The 24,589-nt window shown below is 41.7% G+C and overlaps 1 protein-coding gene across 7 annotated transcripts in view; it reads right to left on the bottom strand.

Moving 5' to 3' along the window:
- EPHA5 (EPH receptor A5) overlaps nucleotides 1-24,589 on the bottom strand; it is a 369,106-nt gene that overhangs the window by 18,574 nt on the left and 325,943 nt on the right. For all 7 annotated transcript variants that reach the window (XM_019522270.1, XM_019522269.1, XM_019522268.1 and 4 more), the window contains 5 exons: nucleotides 23,016-23,141; nucleotides 21,707-21,892; nucleotides 10,294-10,355; nucleotides 7,698-7,907; nucleotides 4,381-4,530 (listed from right to left, as the gene is read on the bottom strand). In XM_019522270.1, the coding sequence (XP_019377815.1) occupies nucleotides 4,381-4,530; nucleotides 7,698-7,907; nucleotides 10,294-10,355; nucleotides 21,707-21,892; nucleotides 23,016-23,141 (734 nt within the window). The remainder of the gene's footprint in view (nucleotides 1-4,380; nucleotides 4,531-7,697; nucleotides 7,908-10,293; nucleotides 10,356-21,706; nucleotides 21,893-23,015; nucleotides 23,142-24,589) is intronic.

Here is a 24,589-nt window from a genome sequence, read left to right as displayed (position 1 = left end):
GATTCATACATTTATTGGTCAATAAGCCATTCATTTTTGTTTTCATCCTGCCTTGGGGTAATGTTATTCAGAAGACAATGGAATTCCAGGCTGAAAACCCAACTTTCCAGCACATATCATTCCAGTCCACACTTCACCCTGAAGTCTGAGCCCAGAAGTGGAAAGTACTGGCCCAGGAGTGGTGTGGGGCTTTAAAAACTTGAAAGGACACATTTAGTAGTGAAGAAAATTACATGGTGCATCATATTACTCTGAACAGCTGCTTCTGGTATTGAGCATATCTGAAAATCCAGCCTTACTGTTGAGGTCATGCAGCTCTTTTGTGCTAACGTGACGCCTGAACCAAAGACTACTGATGTCAATGGGAAGACTCTTAGCAATGTCAATGACAGCTGGAGCAGATGTATGACCTTCTACCTGATTTGGACCAGAATTCAATCACGACTTTGTTCTGCAGCAATCGTTTTCCTCATAGCATGATAAGCTAAGGTGTACTTTATCACCTGCTTTGTCTAATGTTTTAGTATTGTTTCCAGTTTTAATGTGAACCCAGATTTGCAGTCATTGTATAAAAAACTATGCAACAGGAACAAAGGAGTATGTGAATCTTACATGCTGTATTTTCATGCATATTTATAATGTGGAGGGACAATCCCTCCAGCATCAAGATGTCTAGCAGACAAGCTGGCATCAGCATTGACTATTTGAACTACCTCTGCAATGAAGTTATACATGCTTTATATTCCTGGCAATAACAATGCAATCAATAAGGTTAATTCAATTTACAGGATGTTGTCCACTCTGGCAAATGGCATCAAAATACTTTGAGATGCTATGATGCTGAAACATCTTTTTTTTTTTATCTGCAAATGTTTTGGGGATCCAGCAGTAATGGGAATAAGGGCAAAAACATAAGTCACTGGCATCAACCACAAGGAACAAATTACTGCACTGTACAATTTTGTTCACCCGGTGCATGTGTTTTTGAACAGCTGATGAGTCAAATTGTAGGCTAGCAGAAGGTTTGTGGACCTATCCCCTCCCAGGCCCTTTGTTTATGGGGTTATGCCGGTTGGCTTAGGGCTAGTAGACGGTATATTGGGCTGATTTATACCTACAATAGCAATATACTTGGCCTTACATTTCCACAGTATCGTAGATTTTAAACCCACCATTAGTCCACTAACTTGCATGAGGCAGGACATACAATTTCATCCAATTCCTCCAGCAAACCATGCTCTCGTGGTTGTGCCAGAGCATATTTTTAGAACTCCATCTAGTCTTGATTTAAAAACTTGATTTATAATCTTCTGAGTAATCATGACTGCCACCCTGGGTCTACCTTGACATGGATGAAAGCAATCTGGATATGTAATAATACGGACAGTTTTGCTAGCCAAAGACTATTTCTAAACAGTGTATTTTAAGTGGCTGTAATTATAGGTCACACAGCACATAAGAATAAAAGGAACTCTTTGATGAGGGACTGAAATTCATGCAACCAGAGCACAGTGGTTTACCACATAACGTCCACAAGCAATGGAAGCAATTTATGACTCTTGCCAACGGGGGTGGGAGTTGAGAATACAGAGGAGGGGAGATGAAAAACTCTCTAGGAATTTTCATGTACCAGACCCCTGAGTTAAATTTCCTAGCTTCCTATAATCCAAGCTACTGCCAAGTATATGCAGTACAGCCACAGAGATAATCAAATCAAAACCTGGTCAGGAACCAATGCTAATTTCAACAGAAAAAAAACTCTTATTAATTCTTTAATCTACATGTTGTAAAAAGCCACAGCTATGCACAGCTTTTTAAAGATGTGTTTGTGAAGTTCACTCACTGCACAATGGGATATAGCTAAATTCAAGTTTTTCTGGTTTTTCTTCTTTTTTTTATTAACAGATATAAAAATGCCAATTATTTTAGTGCTTACTGTCAACAAGAGGGATTCCTCTGGCAGCGGAGTGTTATCTCGCTCTCACCAGCCTGAATCATAGTTTGTAGTCTGGCTTTTATTGAACAACATCTGTGTCATTCCAGTGCATTTATATTAAAGATGGTTACAATTGCTAAATTCAATGGCAGAAGAGAAAAGCCAGGGCCCAAACTGCTGCATCCTTTGCACTGGGCATGGAAAAAAGTTTCTACATTAAATTGTGATAATCTCCTGGGTAGATGCATGCAGTATTCTCATGGTTACTAAACTCCCTTTGAATGTGATAGCATCTGGGATGGAGGGATTATGGGGCATTGTTGCTCTGAGTCTACAAAACAACAGGGCTGCCTGCCTGGCAAGCAGCATTCTTTTCTATCTGTGATAGAGAGATATTGTGGGTGGCTTCTTTGGGACAGCTGAATGGGAAGGAGGGGAAATGTGACATAATACTCCTAGGGGCAGGTGATTACATGCTCACTGGGGCCCTGCTGCTGCCTCGCTAAGCCCCAATGCTGGGGGAAGCTGTGCCGGCTGCAGCTGTCTGCCATATGGGGATCAGGACCTGTTCTGATCTCCACATGGCCAGGAGAGCTGTTCTGGCTGGGATGCAGTGGACAGCTCTCCCAGACATGTGGATATTAGGTCTGGATCTGATCTCCACATTGCTGGGATGCAGCAGTCCTGGCTGCTGGGACAGCTCTTCCCCACCCTGTGGAGATTGGGACCAACCCCTGTGTGGGACTGGTACCCAGTGGAGCCTGGAGTTCCCCCTGGCTGCTGCAGGTGGGGCAGAACAGGACAAGAGCAGGCCCGGATTGAACTGCTCCCACTGGGAGCAAATTTGCTCCTGACAGGTGCATATTCACATGTGTGTGAGGGCACAGTTTAATGCCCCTGAATTTTCTGCAAAGAAAATTCAGGCACATTAAAAGATGAGAGATAAAATATGGGTGAGGTCTCAAAAGAAGTTGTCCTCGTCAAATCATGACTAAAGTCAAGCAGCTAGGACTGGTTATTAGTTTTTTATTTTATTTTATGCTCCCCCTGATGGGCTAGAAAGAAGCAGTGACCATTGAGAAAGGGAGTTTAGCTTTTTCCCACCCTAACCAAAGATTCCCTGCAGGGTGTCAGCACTACAGAGAGGCAGCAGGAGGGAGGTGGCAGTGACAAGGATACCAGCAGGTCTCTGTGAGACTGTCCCTATCCTGTGTCACAAGGGACATAAGACCTTCCTCTGTACTGTAGAACCTGCTGTACAGCTTCCTTGGAAACTTAGCTCCTGCACTGCATACAGTCTAGGGAGAATAAGGACTAGACAGAAAAGAGTTTCCAAAGGGCATTATCAGGAGTGTGCCCTGAAGTCACTGGACGACATCTCATCGTAGGATGACAGGGTAGCTCCTACACAGAATATTGCCTCAGCCCTGGGTGGAACATAGAACTGGGAAGGGAATCCTGAGCCACAGAGTCCAGGTCCTAGCATAGACAAGCAACCACGTACCCAGAGATTCCTAAAAAACATTAAAGCACAATGGCAGACAAACCAGGAGCAACCTGCAATATGCCATGGATAGAAGCACTGGAGATAATGGTCTGTCAATGTTCTAGCACTGCAGTGACAGAAAAGTGGTGCTGCAGTGACAGAATAAAACTGCCAGGCTACATCTATAGCTGCAGCAGCATCCCACAACAATGAAAACACACCACTTTAATGGCACATTAATTTAAGGCTTCATTTTCCAGGGTTCTGAGCACAGCTTAGTCCTCTTCAAGATCAAGTATCTGCTCCATTACTGACCCTGGCATTGTAGCAGTATTTAAAGCCCTAGGCCCTGGACCAAGATGCTATTGTGCTAAGAACTTGACACATGCATTGTGAGAGACTGCCCTCATTTAGCGTTTATACATTTCAAGGCAGTCAAAAAGGGTGGGAGGTGAAGAAATTTTCTTAAGGTTGTTAGCCAAGCCAGGATTACAGCCTAGATCAGCAGGCCCAAATTGCTCTACTAAAATGCCCCCTTTTCACTCAAGGAGGCAAGCACTTACTGAAGGGGATGTCTCCCTAAGCTTAAGCTTTACTGGACTGCAAGAGTTTGTCAGTGTAGCTGAAATTATATCACTAATCAGTATATACCCTTGGATAGACCTTTGTCTTAAAATGTAATGCATATGAGCTCTGGTTCTAGCAGCCTTTGGAGAGCTGCAGCAGTCTGCCAAGGGAGCTGGACTACTCTGTACAGACATACTTCCCTTTGTGCAAAATCTGTTTTGAGCTGCTACATAAAAGGGCATTGAACAATAGGAATTTCAGAGGGAAAGCAAAATCACTTCACTGGGGGTTTTCCAGCAGCTGTCCTTTTCAGACTGAAAGCCTCATGCCAGTTCTGTCTTTCTGATGAGAAAACAGTCTTGTCTGGTAGTGGCTTTTGCAAAGCACTTACATCTTGATTGGTCATCTCCCAGTAAGGTCTCTCTCCATAAGACATGACTTCCCACATCACTATCCCATAGCTCCAGACATCACTGGCTGAGGTGAACTTGCGGAAGGCGATGGCTTCTGGTGCAGTCCATCGGATTGGGATCTTGCCTCCCTAGGATGAAAAAGCAGAAAGGGATGTTGGGGGAGAGGAAGAAACAGCGGTTCTTAGAGTGCCAAGGGGTTTTGTTTCCTCTCTTGAACGGCGCTGGAAAGAGATGTAGAATTTTAAAGTAAATCTGTTTGACAGCATGAGGCCCCTTTCCGCATTCTCCTGGCCCATAAGCATGTGTAGGCTGACTACTAATTGACTGTCCTGAAGGTTTGTTGTTTAAATTCTGTTTGAATGCTAGAACACGTATAGGATCAATGTCTCAATTATGCTGCACTGGCTGGTAGGGGAATAAACTTCCTGTAGTCTCTGAAAGCAAATGGGGGAGGAACAAACGTCTCCGAATCTGGGGGTGACTTTGATTTAATGTGAACCTCATGCAAATTGCAGGGTGGGTGGAAGGTGGTTTGAATTAGGCCCCAATCCTGTCCTGCAACTAGCTGCATGAGGGTGAATCACTGACACTTGTGAAGTTAGAGGCTGATGCCTATGAAAGATGCATAGTGATCAGGCTATTTACAAAAAACATCACCAAATCTTTCTCCCTTGCAGTATCCTTGTTTGTGATGGGGTTTGTTTTTTTTCAGTTTGGTTTGGCATAATATTTCTTGCCTGCCCAGCACCACTCTAGATATATTTAGCACACTTACATTTTTCCCCTTTTTCTTTCTCCAGTTTTTAGATTCTAAATTTTATGTCAATTATAGTTCCTTTTTAAGAGAAACAATCACAGAATCATAGACTCACAGAGACGTAGGGCTGGAAGGGACATCCGTAGGTCATATAGTTTAACCCCCTGGGGGAGGCAGGGTCATTCCTATACAAACCATCCTATATAAATACATAATTTAACCTACCATCACTAAATAGATCTCTTAAATAGGTTTTAAAGAAATGTTTCCCTTCAGTTACCAGTATATCAAAAAATATACCCCTCCTTTGATGTTCCTAACCCCTCATGAGGGGTGAGATCAATAGGAGGAAGGGCATAGCATCTCAGGTGATCCTTTTTAATTAAAAAAAACAAACACCAAACATTGGAGTATAGTACCAAAAAAAATCCTCATTTTTAAAATTATTCTTCAATGGGGCATTATTACTTCAAACCTTTAGATAGAGGGAACCAGATTCTCAGTCAGTGTCAATTGGCACATTGCAGCTTATTACTCTAGCTTCAATTCTGGGTCCTAACCTCCTACATGTACAATAGTTGGGTTCTAATGTGGCAATGCGGTTAGACACCGGAGCCCACACAGCTCTTCGTAGGATTAGGATTCGAAGTGTCTGTGTCTAGAACACTGTCATAGGGTCACAATAAGCTGCTAGATAGAACTGCTCAGGAAAGAATGAATTTATGTTACATCCATTACAATGCTTTATTTTTGTCTGTAAATAGAGGATGAACTTAAATGAAAGATGTTCCATCCACTGTAACTATTAGAAAAGGTCTTCATTTTTACAATGCTTGTCATATACTTTTTCATAGTATATCTTAATATTTTCATGTCTATCGTAATATAGTTCACATTTTGTGGAAAGCTTCTAGGGGCCCTAATCTGTCTGTGTGACTTTTTTAGGCATTCCTCTGGGTGGTCTGACAGACCTGTTTTTGATATTGGCTGCCTTGGTTCCCTCAGGGTTAGCTGACTGCTTGGAACAGCTTCTGTGTTAATGAGTTATTCTTCTCCCAGCCCCTCAAATGTGGGCTGCGGAAAACTCCTAGCCATCAGTCTTACTGGAGATCTACGAGTTTACTGCACCTAGGACTTGTCCATGTTTTAATTACAGAAACCAACTTAGATTCTTCCCTTGGAAGAAAGGAGTAAACTGAATAGGTTTAATTACTCCCTTTTAGTAACTCACTGGGTGCATCTACACATGCAATTCATGCGCCTGAATTTTCTGCGCAGAAAAATCGGGTGCATTAAACTGCACTCAGGCATGCATCTGCTCCTGACAGGAGCAGTTCAGTTCAGTGCTGTTCTTGCCCTGATCTGCCCCTCTGCAGCAGTCAGAAGGAGCTCCAGGCTCCACCAAGTGCCAGCCCTAGGTGGGTGGGAGACACAGGGGCAGTCCCAATCTTTGCAGGGCAGCAAAAGCTGTCCTAGATCTGGCAGCTGCTTCCCAGCCATGTGGAGATCAGGACTGGTCCCAATCTCCAGCTGGCTTGGAGGCAGCTGCTCCCACAGTTGGGACAGCTCTTCGTGCCCTGCAGAGATCAGGGCTGGGAGGGAACTGCCCTGTTGCCAGAATAACTCCCCCCCACATTAAGATCAGGGCTTAGCCAGGCAGCAGTGGCCCCCTGCTCCCTGAGCTGACTGGGAGCAATTTGCTCCTGGTCAGGTTCTACACATGCGCTTTGGTGCATTAGGTAATGCACCATTTTTCTACTACCCATATGTATTGGTACTAGCAAATGGTGCATTAGACTAATTTTATGCACAGTAATTGATGTGCACAGGTAGATAGTGATGCTTTTCTGTGCATTAAATTAATCTAATATGCTGTAAAGCATCTTGTGTAAATGCACTCACTGGGTATGCAGTTGGTTGTGTATCACTTTTCTTTAAATGTCAAACTGCATTAAAAAGGAGCTTAATTTTAGGTTTCTAAGTCTCCATTTAGATACCTAAATAAGTAACCCTTTTTTCTGCATGAGTGAAGAATTCAGCAGCACTCCCTGCAGACAGTGGGAGCAGCTGGGTACTCAGCACTCCTAAACATCAAGCCATTTATAACTAGGTGCCAATATACAGATATAAGTGGCCAGACTGCTATGTTATTGCTTTTTTTTCTTTTAATCTCAGCTGCAATACACTTTCTCTTTTGCGCTGAGGCCAAGCTCAATTTATTCCCCTAAATGGGTACATTTTCTGTTCCAAAAATAATCGCTTAACTGAAATCTGCCTAGATTGGAGGCATCAGACTGACTTGCTCCCAACTCACTGTCATGGGCAGACAGCTTTGTTTCATTGATAACACTGAGCAACACATGCAAGAGAGGTTGGCACTCAAATGGTCCTAAATTTACTAGTTGTATGGGCACATAAATTAAATGGCTGCAAGTAGGTGCTGAGCCCTCTTGAAAATCCAGTCCCAGCTTCTGATAATCCCACCTGCAGTCTCCATAATTTCCCTTAGTTTATCATTTCAGCAACCTGACAACATACCCTTGTGGTATAGGCTGCTTCAGGGTCATCTTCTAGGACTCGGGACAGTCCGAAGTCAGATACTTTGCAGACTAAGTTACTGTTGATTAGGATATTTCTGGCAGCAAGGTCTCTGTGTACATAGCCCATGTCAGACAGATATTTCATCCCAGATGCAATTCCCCTCAGCATTCCAACTAGTTGAATTACTGTGAACTGCGCGTCATTCTTCTGCAAAGATAATGGAAAGTTTCAATCAATCAGAGTTTGTAGCACCTGGAGTTACGTCCATGCATAAATAACATTTCAATAGCAAGTACCATGTGAAGGAAAAGAGCAATTAACAATTAATTGCCACAGCACTGTGACCAAGAGACTTCTGAAGGCTTCCCTCTTTGGAATAGTTCTCCCTAGAGACAAAGCTAAGAAAAAAGTGCTCCTTTAAGTCAGCACCAGGGAGTTACATGTTTGGGATGATGACTGAATAATGGATTGCTCACAGTGTATATACATATTTGTGTATGTAAAAATCCTACAGATGATTAACCCTTAAAGCCAAGGCAACAGACAACAAGTGTGTAGAGATTGCATCCAAAAAGCTGATGGGTGTTTTGTTCAAATGACCTAATCATGGCTTGTCGAAAAAATACCATCAAAATACCCATCATTTTTTACTGAATTTGGCCCATTTGGAGATTTTTGTGACAAAAGGGAGGCATAAACCTGTGTTTCTCAGTGGGTACGTCTACACAAGATGCTTTACTGTGCATTACACTAATGTGCAGTAATGCATCGCTGTCTACATGTGCATGGGACTTACTGTGCAGTTTGCTAGTACCAAGTAATACAGGTACTAGAGTAACCGCACATTAGCTACTGTGCAGTAGCACACATGTAGATGATGACTGGGAGAAGTTTGCTCACAGACATCCTAGATAGCAGGGGGCCACAGGAGGCAGGGAGAACTGTCCGTGGCTCCCATGCACAGCTCAAGATCACAGTCCAGATCAGCAGTGCTGCTTTGGGGCAATTCCCCATGGCCATGCAGTAGCAGTAGCAGTACCCTGAGCTCTCCCCTCATGTTGCTTGCTTTGGGGGTGGGGGCGCTCCCTGTCCCCAGTCCCAGCACTGCTCAGCTCCTGGCTACCCCAAGGCACGAGCAGAGAGCAGGAGCTGACTGGAGCATGAGATGCATGGGCACTACCAGGGCTGAGGGGATGGGAAAGCTCTCTATCCCTGGCCCAGCACTGCAGGGACAGAGAGCTCCCCCACTGTGGTGCTTCTCAGCTCCTGGCTCCTGAGCAGTGCCAGGATTGGGGACAGAGAGCTCCCCTGTCCCCCGCAGGAAGCAATGCAAGGGGAGAGTTCAGGGCACTGCTGCTGCTCAGCCACAGGGCACTGCCCCAAACCAGCACTGCTGAGCCAGGCTGCGATCCTGAGCTCTGGCTGTGATCCTGAGCCCTGAGCTCTGTGACAGCCTGGAGCTCCTCCTGGCTGCTGCAGGGGGGCAGAGCAGGACAGAGGGGCAGAAGCAGTCCTGGACAAAACTGCTTCTGTGTAGATGTGTTCCTGTGGGCCATTAACTGAGCCTTATTTTAATACACAGTAACCTTAAGGTGCATTAACTGCACATGTAGACACTCCCAGTGTGTAGCTCCTTACTAGTGGTAGATGGGAATTTTCTAAAGAAACAGTGTTTTGCTGAATAATGCTGATTTGTCAAAACAGGCATTTTTTTTTTTTTGCTGGAGACATACCAGTTTCAATAAAACTATTATCTGGAAAGTCTGAGATAGAATTTACAGCCAAAATGAATGTGGCCTTCCCCTTGATCGCCATCAGCCCACTGGCCAAGGAGCTTATTCAGGACATGGGAACCTACACTCAAGTGTCTACTGTTCCTGATTCAGAGCAGATATTTGCCTTTGAGTCTCTTACACCTGACAAACTGCTCTAACCACTAGCCTACGTAATCAGTCTGTCTCTCAGTAGCTCCCACTGGAACTGTTTCAAATTGTATAAACAATTTAATATTCACTGTGTTACAGCAGAGGCATACTCAAGAGAGAGAGACTACAGACCTGTGGTCAAGACATACCCTTGAGACATGGGAAATCCAGATTTAAGTTTCTGGGGTGAATCAGGAACTACAGAGACTGAAATGGGTATCCCTTATTCTAGTGAGTGCTCTGACTACCTGGCTATTGGCTATTTGAGGAAGAGGGGAGTCTGTCTATCTGTCTCTCTCTCTATCTCGTTCTTCATACAGAATGTTGAAAGCCTTGGTTTCATCATGATGAATAGGAACTTTTTTGAAATTTCAGACAGCATTGTGAGCAAGCAAACGATTCCCACCCAAAGCCAGTCTTTGCTGAAAGATGAAAGAGTACTTCCCAGTTTATCATTATTACGTATTTGTTTTGCGGTATTACTTAGGAATCTCAGGCAAGGACCAGAACATAATTGAGTTAAGTGCTGTACAAACACAGGGAAACAAGACAACTATGCTATTCCTGTCTCTACTGTGAGCTTGGAACAAGACCTTTGGGCATTTATGGCTGCATGTGTTCTATAGAATTACTCAGGAAGAACAATATATAGGCACTTTAAGTCTTACCTTCAAAAATGTATCCAAAGAGCCATTCTCCATGTACTCAGTTACTATCATTACTGGTTTACCTGGAAAAAATTATGACTGATTTATTATCAGTAATTCATTAAGAAACATAGACTGTCCACTCTGTTTCTTAAAGTGGACATATAGGAACAGATTCTCTTCCACCTATTGGGCATAGATCTAAGTGGACCTATGCAAGAGAGGTTGAACTCCAACTCTACCATAAGTGAACCTAGACCAGGGGTGGGCAAAATGGAAAAGCAAGCCCATGACAGACTCCATTTCAAACTGTGACCCTGCACTGTCACAGCACCACTGCTTCTGGGGTCTCCATAGAAACCGGCCACATCAATGTGGACAGAGGCTGCTGGGAAACGGAATCTGCTGCGGGCCTGATGTGGCCCGTGGGCACATTTTGCCCAGCCCTGCTCCAGACATATAGGGCACCTACATGTGTGCCTGATGCCTGCTCCAGCAGCCTCAGCATCTTGTGTATTCAGTGTCCCTGCACTTCAAAATGGCAATGGCAGCCCTTTAACTAAAGCTTATTCAACAGACTTTAGTTAAAGTGTCCCTGCCACTATTTTGAAGTGCAGGATGCTCAATACATGAGACACCTTGGGTGCTTTCATTACAGTAGCTCCCAAGAGCCACTTTAATTAAAGTGCTCCCCACCCCACCCCACCCCACAGAATACGTAAAGATGCCCATAAGCTAGGTACAGACATTCAAAAAGCCTGAGGTGGAATCAATCTAAGTTATGCAGTTTTCGGTAAGCAGCATAATTTAGGTTGGTAGGGAACAGAACACACAGTCACCCTCTGGTGTGTGTGGTGGGGAGGGAAAATGTTAGATTCGGGTCCACAATTTTTAAATCAGCCTGTGTGCACCGAGCTTCTTTTCTGTTATGGGTATAGACTGGTTTCCAATCACTTACATGGGTAAAAGCATAGTTTCATAGTTGGTAGGGTTGGAAGGGACCTAAGTAGATCATGTAGTCTGACCCCCTGCCATGAGCAGGAAAGGATGCTGGGGTCAAATGACCCAAGATAGGTGGCTGTCTAGCCTCCTTTGGAAGACTCTAGCCTCCCTTTGAAGAGGCACAGTGCCTGTACCTGGCCATAAGTCTTTAGGAGATATTCAGATGCCTATACATGTATATCAAGACTGTTCCAACACACTGTATTTACAACGCATTGGAGCAAACTTGATTAATCAAGTCTGCTGGAACGTGGTAATTACCACACTCCAGCGGACTCCAGGATCATGTGTATCAGTGTCCTCATGCTGAAAAATGGTGGTGGGGGCACTTTAACTAAAGTTAGTTCAATGAGCATTAGTTAAAGCACACCCACTGCCATTTTTCAGTTGGATGCTGATATATATGATGGTCTAATTAAAGTGCTTCAACCATCCCCACCCCCCTCCCAGAGCATGTGTATAAATGCCCATAGTGAGACAGAGTTTAGAAAATCAAGAGTCTAGACAAAGACAGGGGAGAAAGTAGCATTGTTATTAACCTAGTACAGAGAGATTTGATGATAAAGCCACATGGGGATTCTTGGGCAGAGGCAGAAATTAAACCTTGATCTGTTGAGTCCATACTGTTTCTTAATCACCAAACCATACTCCCTCTTTTTGCTTCCATGAATTAAAAGCCTTGAAAGGAACCTACATGGATAAATCCTTCTTCATGGCATTAGCTTCCAGTTCAGCAGATGAACCTTCCCAGCTTTCCTGGAAAGCTAAGTAGACTGATGAGGAGTGATTTTTGTGGCTGATGAACTAGATGAGGTAATGAAGGAAAGCTAGATGTGTGTTACGTTTAGCTAATAAGAACCAAAGGCTGAGGTGGGAGGTGACTGCTCTCTATACATACACCAGTGGGGTAAACAGCAGGCAAGGGCAATGCTGACACAAGAACAAATAGGCATGAAAGAATTTTGGCTGAAGAGTCAAAGGTTTCCTACCACAGTTAAAGAAATCTTTTGGAATAGCCTCACAACAGGATAAGTCAGGGTAAGAAACCTAACTGGTTTTAAGATGGAACTTGGCAAATTAATTGTTTTTGTTTTAATTGTTTTTGTCTGACACAGTTGCCTACAATTTTAGGTGACAGGATTCGATGACCCAGGAGGTCCCTTCCAGCACTACTCTTTACACTGACCTGCTCACAGCGGCCACAGAACAAAGGACGTAAAACTTCCAATTCAAAACCAAAATTCCCTCAAAAGCTACAAACCAGCTTAGCTGTATGGAGTAACATTATTATGTACATTGTTGAAAATATGTGTTCCAGAGGGTGCACATTGTAGTATCTTTTCTATAAATTCACCTTGGATGCAAGTCCACTTATTCTAATGCAACTTATTGGACCTACAGGGTTGTATTTCATTAGAAGTGGTGAGGGACTGGAGAGGTCAGTGCTATCTCCAGCTCTTTTGTCTGCATGGAGCAGTCCCCCAGTAAAGAAAAGAATCAATATGAGAAACACGATCAATGAGAACATGGAATGCTCAATGCCCTACTTTGCAGGTTGGGATGTTTTTGCTCTGTGGAATTCACAGCTACATGATATCACTGAAGCTAAAACTTGTCAGTATTTAAAGATGGATAAGACATTTCAAATGTATAGTAAGAATATTAATATTTTTCATATTAAATATTAAGATAATTTATGGGAAGAGATAAGCTCATGCTTTAGGGCTTGACCCAATCTCTCACTATTGAAGAGAGGTGATCCCATAACTGCACACTCAAAGGTTCCTTCCCCTCAAGCAGCTTGAGTTGGACTAGCTGGATCAGAGGTTTGATTTTGTACAGTGGTTCCTATCTTTAAAAAGAGGTTTCAAGTTCTGCGCCCCCTTATGCACCCAGGCAATCTGCTGGACTCACAATTAAAGGCAGCATTTGCTTTTGATAATTCTGTACAGTCTCTAATGAATACTTTAACAAAAAAGAATTTCCTTAGCCTATGTGTACTGAATATACAGCCTAATTCAGGAAGGGACAAGGGGATCAAAATAAAAGTCAGTAATAAGACCTGGTCTCCCATTGTTGACAAGAATAATAATGTTTGTCCAACTCCATTTGATTAATTTTCATGCCTGAGTCATTTTAATGGTAATTATATATAGTTTTTGCTCAGTTTTATATCTAATTTCTCGCTAGCTTGCTGCAACGACATAGCAATAATTAATGTGGTGTGCTCCAGCTCTTATAAATTCAATGGAATCTTATAAGAACATGTAAATTATTTTTTATTTAAATCAATTTCCATTAGCTGGCATGAAGCACAGACAAAAGAGAAGCTGTCAATTATTTTTAAAGTGCATTATAAATGTCTTGTGTAGAAATGATCAGCTAGGCCTGCTACATGTCATAACATGATTATAAAGGTAAATGCTCCTAAAAATCATTTCATATTCCACTGTTTAAGTTGATCCTAATCTCTCTTCTTTCCTGTTAGGTTAACTGTTTGACTAATTTACTGTTTAATTACCTGCACAATAAATGTAATTGTGTATTTGTCAATCAAAACACTTGATTGCTGTGCAGATACTACCCTGGAGCATAGTGGGCTTGCCTTGCTTTAATTTTTTAATGAATACTGTAGTTACTGGATGAGTTAAAGACTTAGCAGCAGCATTATCATTCATTCAATGAAAGCACCTCCAGGATTTGTGCAAGATCTGAGCAGCACTGTACTAGGTGCTATATGAAAGCATAGTAAGAGGCACCTTCTGCCATAGAGAGCTTACAATTTAGAGCACCAAGGCAGAGAAACAGAGGTATGAGGTAAACTGACTCAGTGTCACCAAGCAGGTCAGTAGTAGAACCAGGACTTGAACTTGGGTCTCTTCCAGATAGGGGTATATTAAATGACTTGACCAAGAAAGTCATACCACAAATCAGAAGCAGAGCTTGAACTACAACCTGGACCTCAGCACTGTGCCCTTCCTACATACAGAGGTATCCTGTCTCCCCATGGGGGAATTCTATGCAAAATGCTCAAATAGTTCACAGGGTGAAACTCTGGCAGGTCTGTCATACTTGAAAAAAAACTGACCCATGACTTCACTTCTTTACCCCATAACCTTTTTTCTGAGCTAACATCACTTGTGCATGCTACTGCTCAAGAAGTGCTAAAGTACCACCCCCCCCCCCAAATCCTGGCTTAGTTGGGAATAAATTCAGCTGTTCACCAGCATAGTTTAGATAGAGGACATGTTCTAATTCATCCAATCATGTTAGTGAAGTGATTTTTAAAAGATGCATGGCATGGTACACCCTGCACATCCAAAGTTCTCATTGAAGTCAGTGGGAGTGTCTGGTGTACAGCTAATGCAGTAGGTGGACTACATGGATCTAATTGGCTGAGAAGAGAACACTGTGGTCACTCTGATTTCCTCTCAGTAACAGGACAGTGCCTCATGTCACAAAACATCACATATAGTGTGGGGCAGGTGATCTATTGGGCAGACTCACAAGTTAGTAGGCTGACCATATGGAAATCCTGGAAATCCAGGACACTGCCCCCACCCTCCCACTCTGTGCTCTCACTAGTCAGCAGGGGCAGGGCTATGTGCCAGGTAGGCAGTGGTGCATGCCTGCCTGCAAGGTACTCCACACTGCACTTACTCCTGGCCAAACTGTGCCCTTGTCTCTCTGCTTCCAGGATACCCATTATAATTCCCAACAGCCGGCCAGGACCAGCTTCTGAAATCCAGGATTGTCCCAGCTAAAACAGGACATATGGTCACCCTACAATTAAGCCTGTATAAGGACTAAACCATCGGCAAAGCCATAAAATAATGATAAATAATGCTCTGCATTTATATAGCACCTTTCACATATGATGGTCAAAAGATTCTGGAAATTGTAAGTAGGTAAGCTTTGCAAGAGCCCTCCTGTCTGCCTTGCCCCCCAACCCCCTCTCCACTTTATGGAACCTTTTAATAAGGCACTTCATGTAAATCTTTTGCTTGTAGTCACTAGCTTCCTTTAACATGATACTGGCGGAGACAGAGGCAGCTAATACTAAAGGCAGCTATATGGAACTTCACTGGCTTGCTGCACTTTGCTCTTGATGTATATCAGCAGAACTAGTCTATTTACTCACAAGCACGCTAACTGCCCTTACCTCCAATTATTATAAATATAATATAAATAAAGGGTGGATAGAGTACAGCATCTTGGAGGAAGTGCTTGGTACACTACAGCCTCCAGCCCAGAGGCTGATTCTTCCTAAGATTCTAATGCAGTCTGGGGCACTGTAGATTCCCATTCCACTGTTCCTTGAAAGGCTATTTTTTTAACATGAAAAATCAGCCTTTCAAACAAAGAGAGGCAATAAAACTCCCTAGAGCCAGGGCTATGTGTCCATGCATGCTTCATCAAGGTGTCTCTGTGCATCGTAAATGAGTAATTTAAGGTAAAAGCCAGGCTCTTTAGTCATCTGTCATAAAATCTCTGCAGACTGCGCTGGTATTTATGATGTGCCCAGTTTAACAACAGATCACAAACTAACTGCAGTTTGGAGTCCCTTATCTCTGACACTTAAAGGCAGTGTTCAGGCAAGGATGGCATCTTATTATGACACCACCCTTAGGAGTACAACTTCTGGTTCCTGACTTCAGTTTCAATCAGAAGAAAAATATCAGAAGATTTCCTGGCACTTATGTTTCATTATCTGTGTGCTGCAGGTTGAGCATAATTGTAGAATAAATTAGCATCATATCAGAAAGCATGAAGCTAAGGACACAAATATAGTGAGTTTCAACAAGGTAAATTAAAAGTAAATGCCAGCCTTCTTAAACTATTGGCCTGATTTTCATTTTCACTAAGACCCCTCCTTGATAGTGTGAAGGGACCCCAAAGGGGATGTAAATATTATTTATAACAACATATAAATGTACTTTATTCACTACCAGAGCAATGAAAAGAGGCATTAGGTATACATCAGACCCTGGTTGTTCTTGTGCAGCAGAAATATCTATCTAGGGACTAGTCTAGAGGAGCCTCTGGAAAAGGAATCCAAATTCCCTCACAGTGTTAAAAAGTAGGTTCATTAAACCACATCAAATCCTTGAGCAGACAGTCTCACTCAGAATTAAGATTGCCTTCCTTAATTCAATTTAGATTAATTCACTCTCCTATGTAAATTAAACTAAAACAAATTAAGGCCACTTTAATTCTCTATGAAAATGTCCATGTAGGGTTTTAATATGGTTTAACTAATCCGTGCTAAATTTCACATCTTTAGTGAATTTAGATTAATGATCCTGAATCTGCCCACATAGACAAGGGCTGAGCTAAATGTGCTTCTCCCACCCTCATTACCATAGTATCTGAGAACCTCACAATATTTAACATATATAGCCCCACAGAACTTCTGCAAGGTAGTGAAACACCACCTTAATTGTACAGATGGACACTCAGGCCCAGAGAAGCTAAGTGAGAAGCCTGTGAGAGTGTGGAATTGAAACCAGGCTCCTCATAATGAACTATTGCTTCTCCTGATGAAGGAAATCAGAGTGATTTTCCCAAAGTCTCATGGGAAGTCTGTGACAGACAGGAACTGAATCCAGGTATCCCAAATCCTAAGCTACTCCCTTAATCATTGAATCATCATTGTTCTCTGTCAAACTTCAGTTTGCATATGGTAGAATATAAAAGGCCAGATTCTCAGTGGCTGCAAATCAATTTTGTTACACAGACTCAGTAGTTAAGGGGACATTTTCATAAAGCACCTAAGGGTTTTAAGAGCATAAATCCCCTACAAACTTTCAAATGAGTTGAGAGTCCTAAATTCCTAAGCATCTTGGAAAAATCTTCTCCCTAACTATTTCTGTGTACCAAAGATGACGGTGTACCAAATACTTAAATGATCCAGGATTTTGTTTTGGTTTTCTTTAAAAGTAGAATCATAGTCTAAAGCGGATCTGAATCATGAATGGGGTTAGCGATTAAATGATGGAAGATTTGTTGAAAGACAAATTTAACAAAATGTTTTTGTTGCTAATCTTTGGCCCTCTAGCCCTTGTTAATATTAGTCTGGGGGTTGTAAACCCCCCCCCCCCCAAATAAAATGGCATATAAGTCATCCAGCAAATGGCTGATTCTTCCATACAAACATGCTTGATGGAGAAATTTCAAATGGAGTAAACAAAGGTGCTTGAGCTGACTGGGTTTGAAGGTACAGCGCAGGGAAAGGAGACTTGGAAGGGAGGATGCAATAGCTCTTCCAGATTTCCATTTGAATAATCAGAGCTCCTTGTTTCAGGACTCTTCCTCTTTTCAAAGTAACAGGGTCTTAATGTAACACAAGACAGTTTTGGTAATTTTGATGAGACCTGATTATGGCACAGCTACAGAGATGAATAAAAAACTACGCCTGCAATACATTCTCTTGCATAGCTGCATCAAGGAAAAGGCACATTCAGAAAACAGCTTAAATAAGACCTTAATCAGAGGTGTAACAAGGCAATTGAGCGCTGAAACAGCAGTGATGAACAAAATGTGCCAGTGACTTGTGGTTGCTGCTGGTTTGACTGGGGGGTGGCAGTGCTTGCTGCTATTTTTTTCACCTATAAGGCGGTGCCTGGGGTGGCTACCCCAGTTACCCCACCTTAGTTATGCTACTGACTTCAGTACAAGCTGAGAAAGTTATTGATGGACTACAAGTCCACAAATCTCAGACTGAGTTACAGCAATAGATAATGACTAGGCCAAAAAGGTACAGACTATAGTACCATACAGACAGGGTTGTAGAAATAGAATATAGCAATGCAAATAGACTGGTGGACTGGTGGTTTAAACATGTACAACCCTCTCTTTGCTCATAGAATGTATTAGTTAACACAGCTTACACTATCAATTGTCTAAGAGGAGGTGCCATAGGTTGCCATGGCAGATGAAAGCAGAGGGACTAAATAAAAACAAAGTTATTAAAAGTTTGTTTGGGAGAGGAGAGTGGAGTTGCTAGGATTGTCTGATTCTTTGTTGGCAGATTTCTTACTTTTAGATGAATTATTATCTATATAATGTAACTGTTGCATGTTTACGCCTATCTGGAAATGATATTTGTACATTCAGTTGCAGAAGTATGACACTGCTGAGTATATACATTACTTCTGACTAGAGCTGTGTGAATAACTGATTTGGGGACAGGATTTGGTGGTTGATCCAAAACAAACTGAGACAGAAAAAAAAATTCTAATTTAGTTTGAACGAAATATATGTTTACATTAGTTTTCTTCCCAAAAAATGATAGTTTCAGAATCAAACTCCAGAAAAAGTTTTATTTCCTTTTTAGTCATTTTTAACTATTAGTGCATTTGAAAGGCTACACTCAAAGTTCTTTCAGTGGTTCAAATCCTCTCAAGCAACGAGGGAACTGAACCTGGGTCTTTCAAAGCCTGGCTGAGTGTTGTTACAATTTTGGATTGTTATATAAAAGGCACTGCTGCTACTATGCCTTTACCTGTTTTTCATTAATCTAACCCCTATATTTTTTGCAGCTGAATGTATTCTATATATTTACTGCAAATGCACCCAGTAGTTTCTGATCATCCACAGCCACTTTTTCAGACAATAGCTTATTTGTTGGAAATATATACATATGCCCAGCTCTATCTCTGTTTCCTGTCCCCTCACCTGCTACCCTGAGATTTATTAGCATAACCAGGCCCCTAAGCAGCTTCACTGCCTTGAATTCAATGGAAACAGTCTCACTGGCATCAATAATCTTTGGATCCAACAGTGTCACTTGAAGAAAAATATTTTCCCTTACGCTAAATGTGATATTCCACCCTGTTCCCCACAAATAACATCCACCTAAGGCCCAGAATGTGTCAGACTCAGGCCTCTTTTAGTAATAGCTTTCTTAGACATAAAAAATATCACAGTTTAAAGTCTAGTAAGGACTCTGGAGCAGTCAGAGATATCATGATGCTTTTATGCATACTAAGGCCATGTTAGGTCAACTCTGAGAGTGTCTGACATTGATGTTTACTCATTTAGTTTTTCTTTACTCCAAGATTTGAACCTTTAAACTCAGTAAACTAAATCACATGGCTTTTCATCCTACATTAATGCCAACAGAAAGCTCTATAACACACTATGATATATGTTCAATGGCAAAGTATAGTATCTATTACAAAATTTCTGGCTGTTAGGTGAAATACTTGAAATCTACCTTTCATTGTACTGTTTTAGGGATTCTGTACACATCAGCAGAGGGAAAGAACATAAAGGCAAAAAATACTATTTTTCTCTAGGCTTTGAAACATGCAAAATGCAGAACTGAATTGGCAAATTGGGGAGGTTAGTGACTGAAGACATCAAACTACTTGACATGCAAGTGCAAGCTCTGTATACTACCAAAGTGTGGAGGTCATTTCTTTGTTATTCTGCTTTCTCCCACCCTAGGACTTTACGAAACAAAACTGAGTGGAAATGTAATAAAAAGCTGTCAATTGCAAACCAATATCCATTCTTCACAGGTTTAATGGCTGGAACTTTTATGGTCTGTTTTGCAAATTACTATTAAAATACCTCACCACACTGATTTAAAAAGCCATAAATGACTGTGAAAAGCTGCCTCTAGTGAGTAAGGACTTGGATGCAGTTGGCTTCACTATTCATAATGTTGGTGTTTGAGTACTTCTAACCATGCTTTGAAATTAACACCTCATTAAGGTGAGTGGAAGGCTCTTTTAAGAAGGAACTTTTCCTGTTGGAGAAAATTTTCTGGGAGGCTTGGCTTAAAAATTACCATATCTACCTGAATACAAGAGGAGGTTTTTCCCCCAACAGCATAAGGAAAAACATTCTTTGTCTTATACTTGTATAAAAGGAAACTTCATTAAACATACTGAATACCATTAAATTAATGGCAAAAGCAGTGGATTCTCAGTAATGGAAACCAACTGTCAAGTTGATTAAATTCAACCAACACTAAGGATGCTTATAAAATGATACTGGGCACATATACTGATGGGAACCCACCATGAATATAGGTTAGTATAGCCTACCTGAATAATATATATATTAGTGCCCACTGTGCGCAGTTCCCCTCTGCACCAACTCTTTTTAAAGTCATGGTGAGCAACTACTTTGAATATATTTCAACTTCCTCTTCACCCCCTCAGCTGAGCTGCACCTTTCTTTCCCATTTCCAATGATTCCTGTTTCTTCATCAGCCTAAAGTGGCTGGCAAACATCACCAAATGGGGCCCCAAACAGTTCATGCAGAATCCCTCTATGGCTTCCTTCTCTCAGCCTGCTGTACATGATTAGTGTGGCCTCATCCTCTATGAGGTGGAGCTAGACCAAGATGCCCTGTGCCTCATCTGCATGTACATTTTTGGAAGATCCCAGGACTCATGACAAGAGCACCCAGCTCCAGTCATGACTTAGGGGCTAATTAGCATGTGGATCCATTGTGCAGGTATCTGAAGTACACACATATAGTGAGCAAGTGCTGAGCTATGTGGTTATTGAATATTAAACATTGTGCAGCCTCCTTCAATCTCATAGCTAAGATCCTAGGAAAAAGGGACAGTTATTGGCCCAGCACTGCCAGCAGTTCCAGGGGAACTTGTCTTAATAAATGTTCTCAATAGTACCAGTAACCAAAGGGCCTACTGTCATCTGTTGCCTCCACCTGCATCCCTCCAGGTTATGTTCAGTCCCATACTTTACTCCCTGTGTGTTCCTCCTTCCCCACCTTGGTTCCTGTGATTTTTAGTAATGATAAAAGACAGTGTTCCTCCACTTCACAAATTCCTGTCTCTGAAAAGGGGAAAGAGAAGACCACCTGACCCAGAAACAAAGACACTTCTCCATTACCTGTGTGTTAAAAGTTACGCATTTACAGAAAAAAATGGACGGAATTGAGAGTATAGTCCCCTCTAGTTTGAAGAGGAAGACTGATGTTAGTGCACTTAAATATTAAAGCTTTGGTCTCATAGGTGACTCTATGCAAGTGCAAAACACAAAGTTAGTTGCAGGGTCAAAACTAGTGATTATTATTAATATGGGGGCATTGTGGTGTAGTAGACTGTCTACTGTACTAGAACACAGAAGACCCTAGTTCTCTTTTCAGCTCTGTCACCCAGATGAAGTGTGACCTGGGGTAGCCATGTCACTTTGCTGCTTCAGATGCCCTAGGTTTCACTATAACATGAATACTTTTCAATGAAAAGTAAAATTTATGGACTAATCTGACTGAAAATTTCCATATGTTTCAGTCTGAGCATTCATAGTTTGAGTAACTACCATTTTTCTTCAGAGATTTTTTTGTGAGAAGTAAGAAGTTAGTCCTGGGACTATAATTAAGATTCATGCCTTATTTTTCTTAATTAGTCAGTGTTCAATAAGCAAAAAGCCTGCAGAGGCGGGTACATACTTTTTGTCACAACACCCTCCAAGTGAATGATGTTAGGATGATCGAACTGTCCCATAATGCTTGCTTCCCCCAGGAAATCTCGTCTTTGCTTCTCAGTGTAGCCCACTTTGAGGGTTTTGATGGCCACTGGAAACTCACGTTTTCCTTGCAGCTTCAGACGTCCACTACAGACTTCACCAAACTCACCTTCAGGAAACAATGACAGAAAGAAAAATATCATTGGATATCTGAAAAACACCCCTGAATAACAGAATACATAATGCAAACTGATACCAAAACATGAGCCATATTACTAGATATACAGCCAGAAGGGGCCACTATGCATGGAATATCATGCATCTGACAGTACTACAAAGTCACAAATTTTGTCTTTTGGGAAGACATCTGACCCTGAATGAGTGCCAAAACAATTCCGAGTGATTAAAAGCCCACCAAATCTCTAAGTTGTTACAATGGGTGACTGTCACCATGCTTAAAAAGCTGTGTCTAATTTCCAATTTAATTTTTTAAACTTTATGCCTATTTAAGAGCCCGGTAGTATTCCATAAGTCATAAGTAATCCTACATTGTGATTGAGTAACTTAAATTTCTCTCTGGTAAGTAAAATAGACTGAGATCATTTTGAAATTTATATTTTTCTAAGCAGAAGTCATCCATACAGCTCCTCTTCTAAGACTTTCCAATACCCCAGTAGCAGTCTCACCAGCAGTTCATACAAAGTTGGCACACAATGGTTAAAAATACTTGAGTTCATATCTGCTACTTATGCAGGCAAAAAAATGGGTGATGTTTTTGACAAACAGTAACTGACAAAAAATGCAGTTTCAGGATAAAATAAAATGAACTACAGTTCAAAATATAAAAATTGTTATATAAAATTTAACAAACAACTTTGCCTGAAAGACAACGGGAAAAAATTGGAAAGGTCAAAAGGTTTTGTTCTGACATTTTCAAAAGGAGCTAATTTTACTTCAGTTTGAAATTGATTTACAATAAAAAGGGGTTATAAAAGGGATAGTCAATCCCAAAACTAAATAAAACTTTTCAAGTGGAATATTTCAAGAGAAACCCATTTTTTGGTTATATCACCCCACTGAAAAATCTTTTTCACACAGATTGACAAATGGCTCTATTCTTTTGCAACTGCAGTCAGTAATAGGCATCTCGTTGACATCAGTGTGAGCAGGAGCAGGGCCTAAATTAGTTACAAAGGTGTCTCCGCAAAGCCCATATTTGAAAAGTCTCTTATTAGTCTGAAGATTATGATGCTAATGGCAGTTAAAAATGATTGCTAATTATATCTTCTTACCAGCTCCAATAACTCTTTCAATTGTTATGCATGAAGCTTCTATCTCCTTGGCAAATTCATGGACAGCTTGATTGGGGTCCTCATAGGTATGTGGGTCGATATAAGTCCTTACTCCTGGTAATTTAACTGTGAACATAATTTAAAATTTAATTGGCATATGAAGTTATGGATGTAGATAGTACTCATCTCTTCTGCTAACTTTTCCCACACTGGAAAACACTGCAGGGAGTGAATGGTTTAATCTTGCCATGCCTCAGTTCCCCCTTGGTTCATTTTGATAAAACATCCATACTTTACATCAATATTGTGGTGTTAAAGATTATGAGACACTGTACTAATATAATGGAGCCCCTTATGGCAGAGAGCGGTCTCATGGTCAGTCTACCCATGGAAAAGATGGATGGAAAAAAAAGATCAAAAAAGAAGGGACAACTTTTCAAAAGGATTCTGCTCCTATTTAGGCACTGCCAGAAGAAATTTCCCCAAGTCACTTAAGGGATTAAGGAGCACTGTTCCTGTTAATTTACAAGGGAGTATGCTCCTAATTGTAGGTGCTTTTGTGAAACCTCTCCTCACACTGTGCAGTAATGGGAGCTGCTGACTTGTGTAGTCCTCCTGAAAGTCTGTCCCAGAGAATGCAACATCCTCCTCCTGGAAAGCTGCAACGCACAATACACTAATGATTACGTATCACCTACTTAATCAACTCTGCATTGCAAAAAACGTTACCATGAATTAAAAGTGGAAGAGAATATGTTTGCAATGTAACAAAGCTTGTGGGTTGCATTTCCATGAAACAAAAAAAATCAATATTAGGCTTGTTGTCTGGGATGTGGCAGGAGAGCAGGAAGTACTTCTACAGGAATTACTATTGCTATTATTACAACTTTGTTCTTAAATTTATTAGACCTACTTGTGCCAGTACCTGCTCATCAGTGCAAACCCAAGGTTTACGATGTATCCCTTAAGAAGTTACTTTTTGCTGCTTCTATTAAATTGCATTAATGGATGTTTGATTTTACTGCAGAAAAAGATTTTAAAAAACCCAGATAGCTAAATACCTTATTTACTCAAAGCCAAGACAAGGCTTTTTCCCTCATTCAGCATGGAGTAAAATCAGCGTGTCTTAGATTTGAGTATAAATGGTGGGCAGGTGGCTGCAGCAGCTCTGACTCCAACCCAGACTTAGGCTTGGGGTTGGAGCCACAGTGGCAGCTGCTACCCTGCCATCACCTGTTCCTCACAACTGCTCCCCCATTCCTACAGGTCTCCTTCCCACCACCATCTCTGCCCAACCCTGCTCTCCTCCTTCCCCTACCAATCATGGCTCCAGATAACTCCATACCCGATCCTTATGCTGAGCCCTGACCTGAATGCTACCCTCACACATCAGCCCTAACACTGTCCCCTACCCCCATGTCCTAATGGCCACATACCTGATACTATTGCTAAGCCGCTGTGCCCTGACCTAAATGATGCCTTTTGTATCCTAATCCTAATGCTCCCCTAACCTCCTAACTGCTGGTCCCAGATAGTTCCACACCTGGCCTGAATGTTGAATTCCTGCACTCTGA

This window comes from Gavialis gangeticus, unplaced genomic scaffold, assembly GCF_001723915.1.
Source record: "Gavialis gangeticus isolate Ggan-Ray unplaced genomic scaffold, GavGan_comp1, whole genome shotgun sequence".
Lineage (NCBI taxonomy): Eukaryota > Metazoa > Chordata > Crocodylia > Gavialidae > Gavialis > Gavialis gangeticus.
Note: the sequence above shows the minus strand (reverse complement) of the source record. Positions and strands in the feature narration are given on the sequence as shown.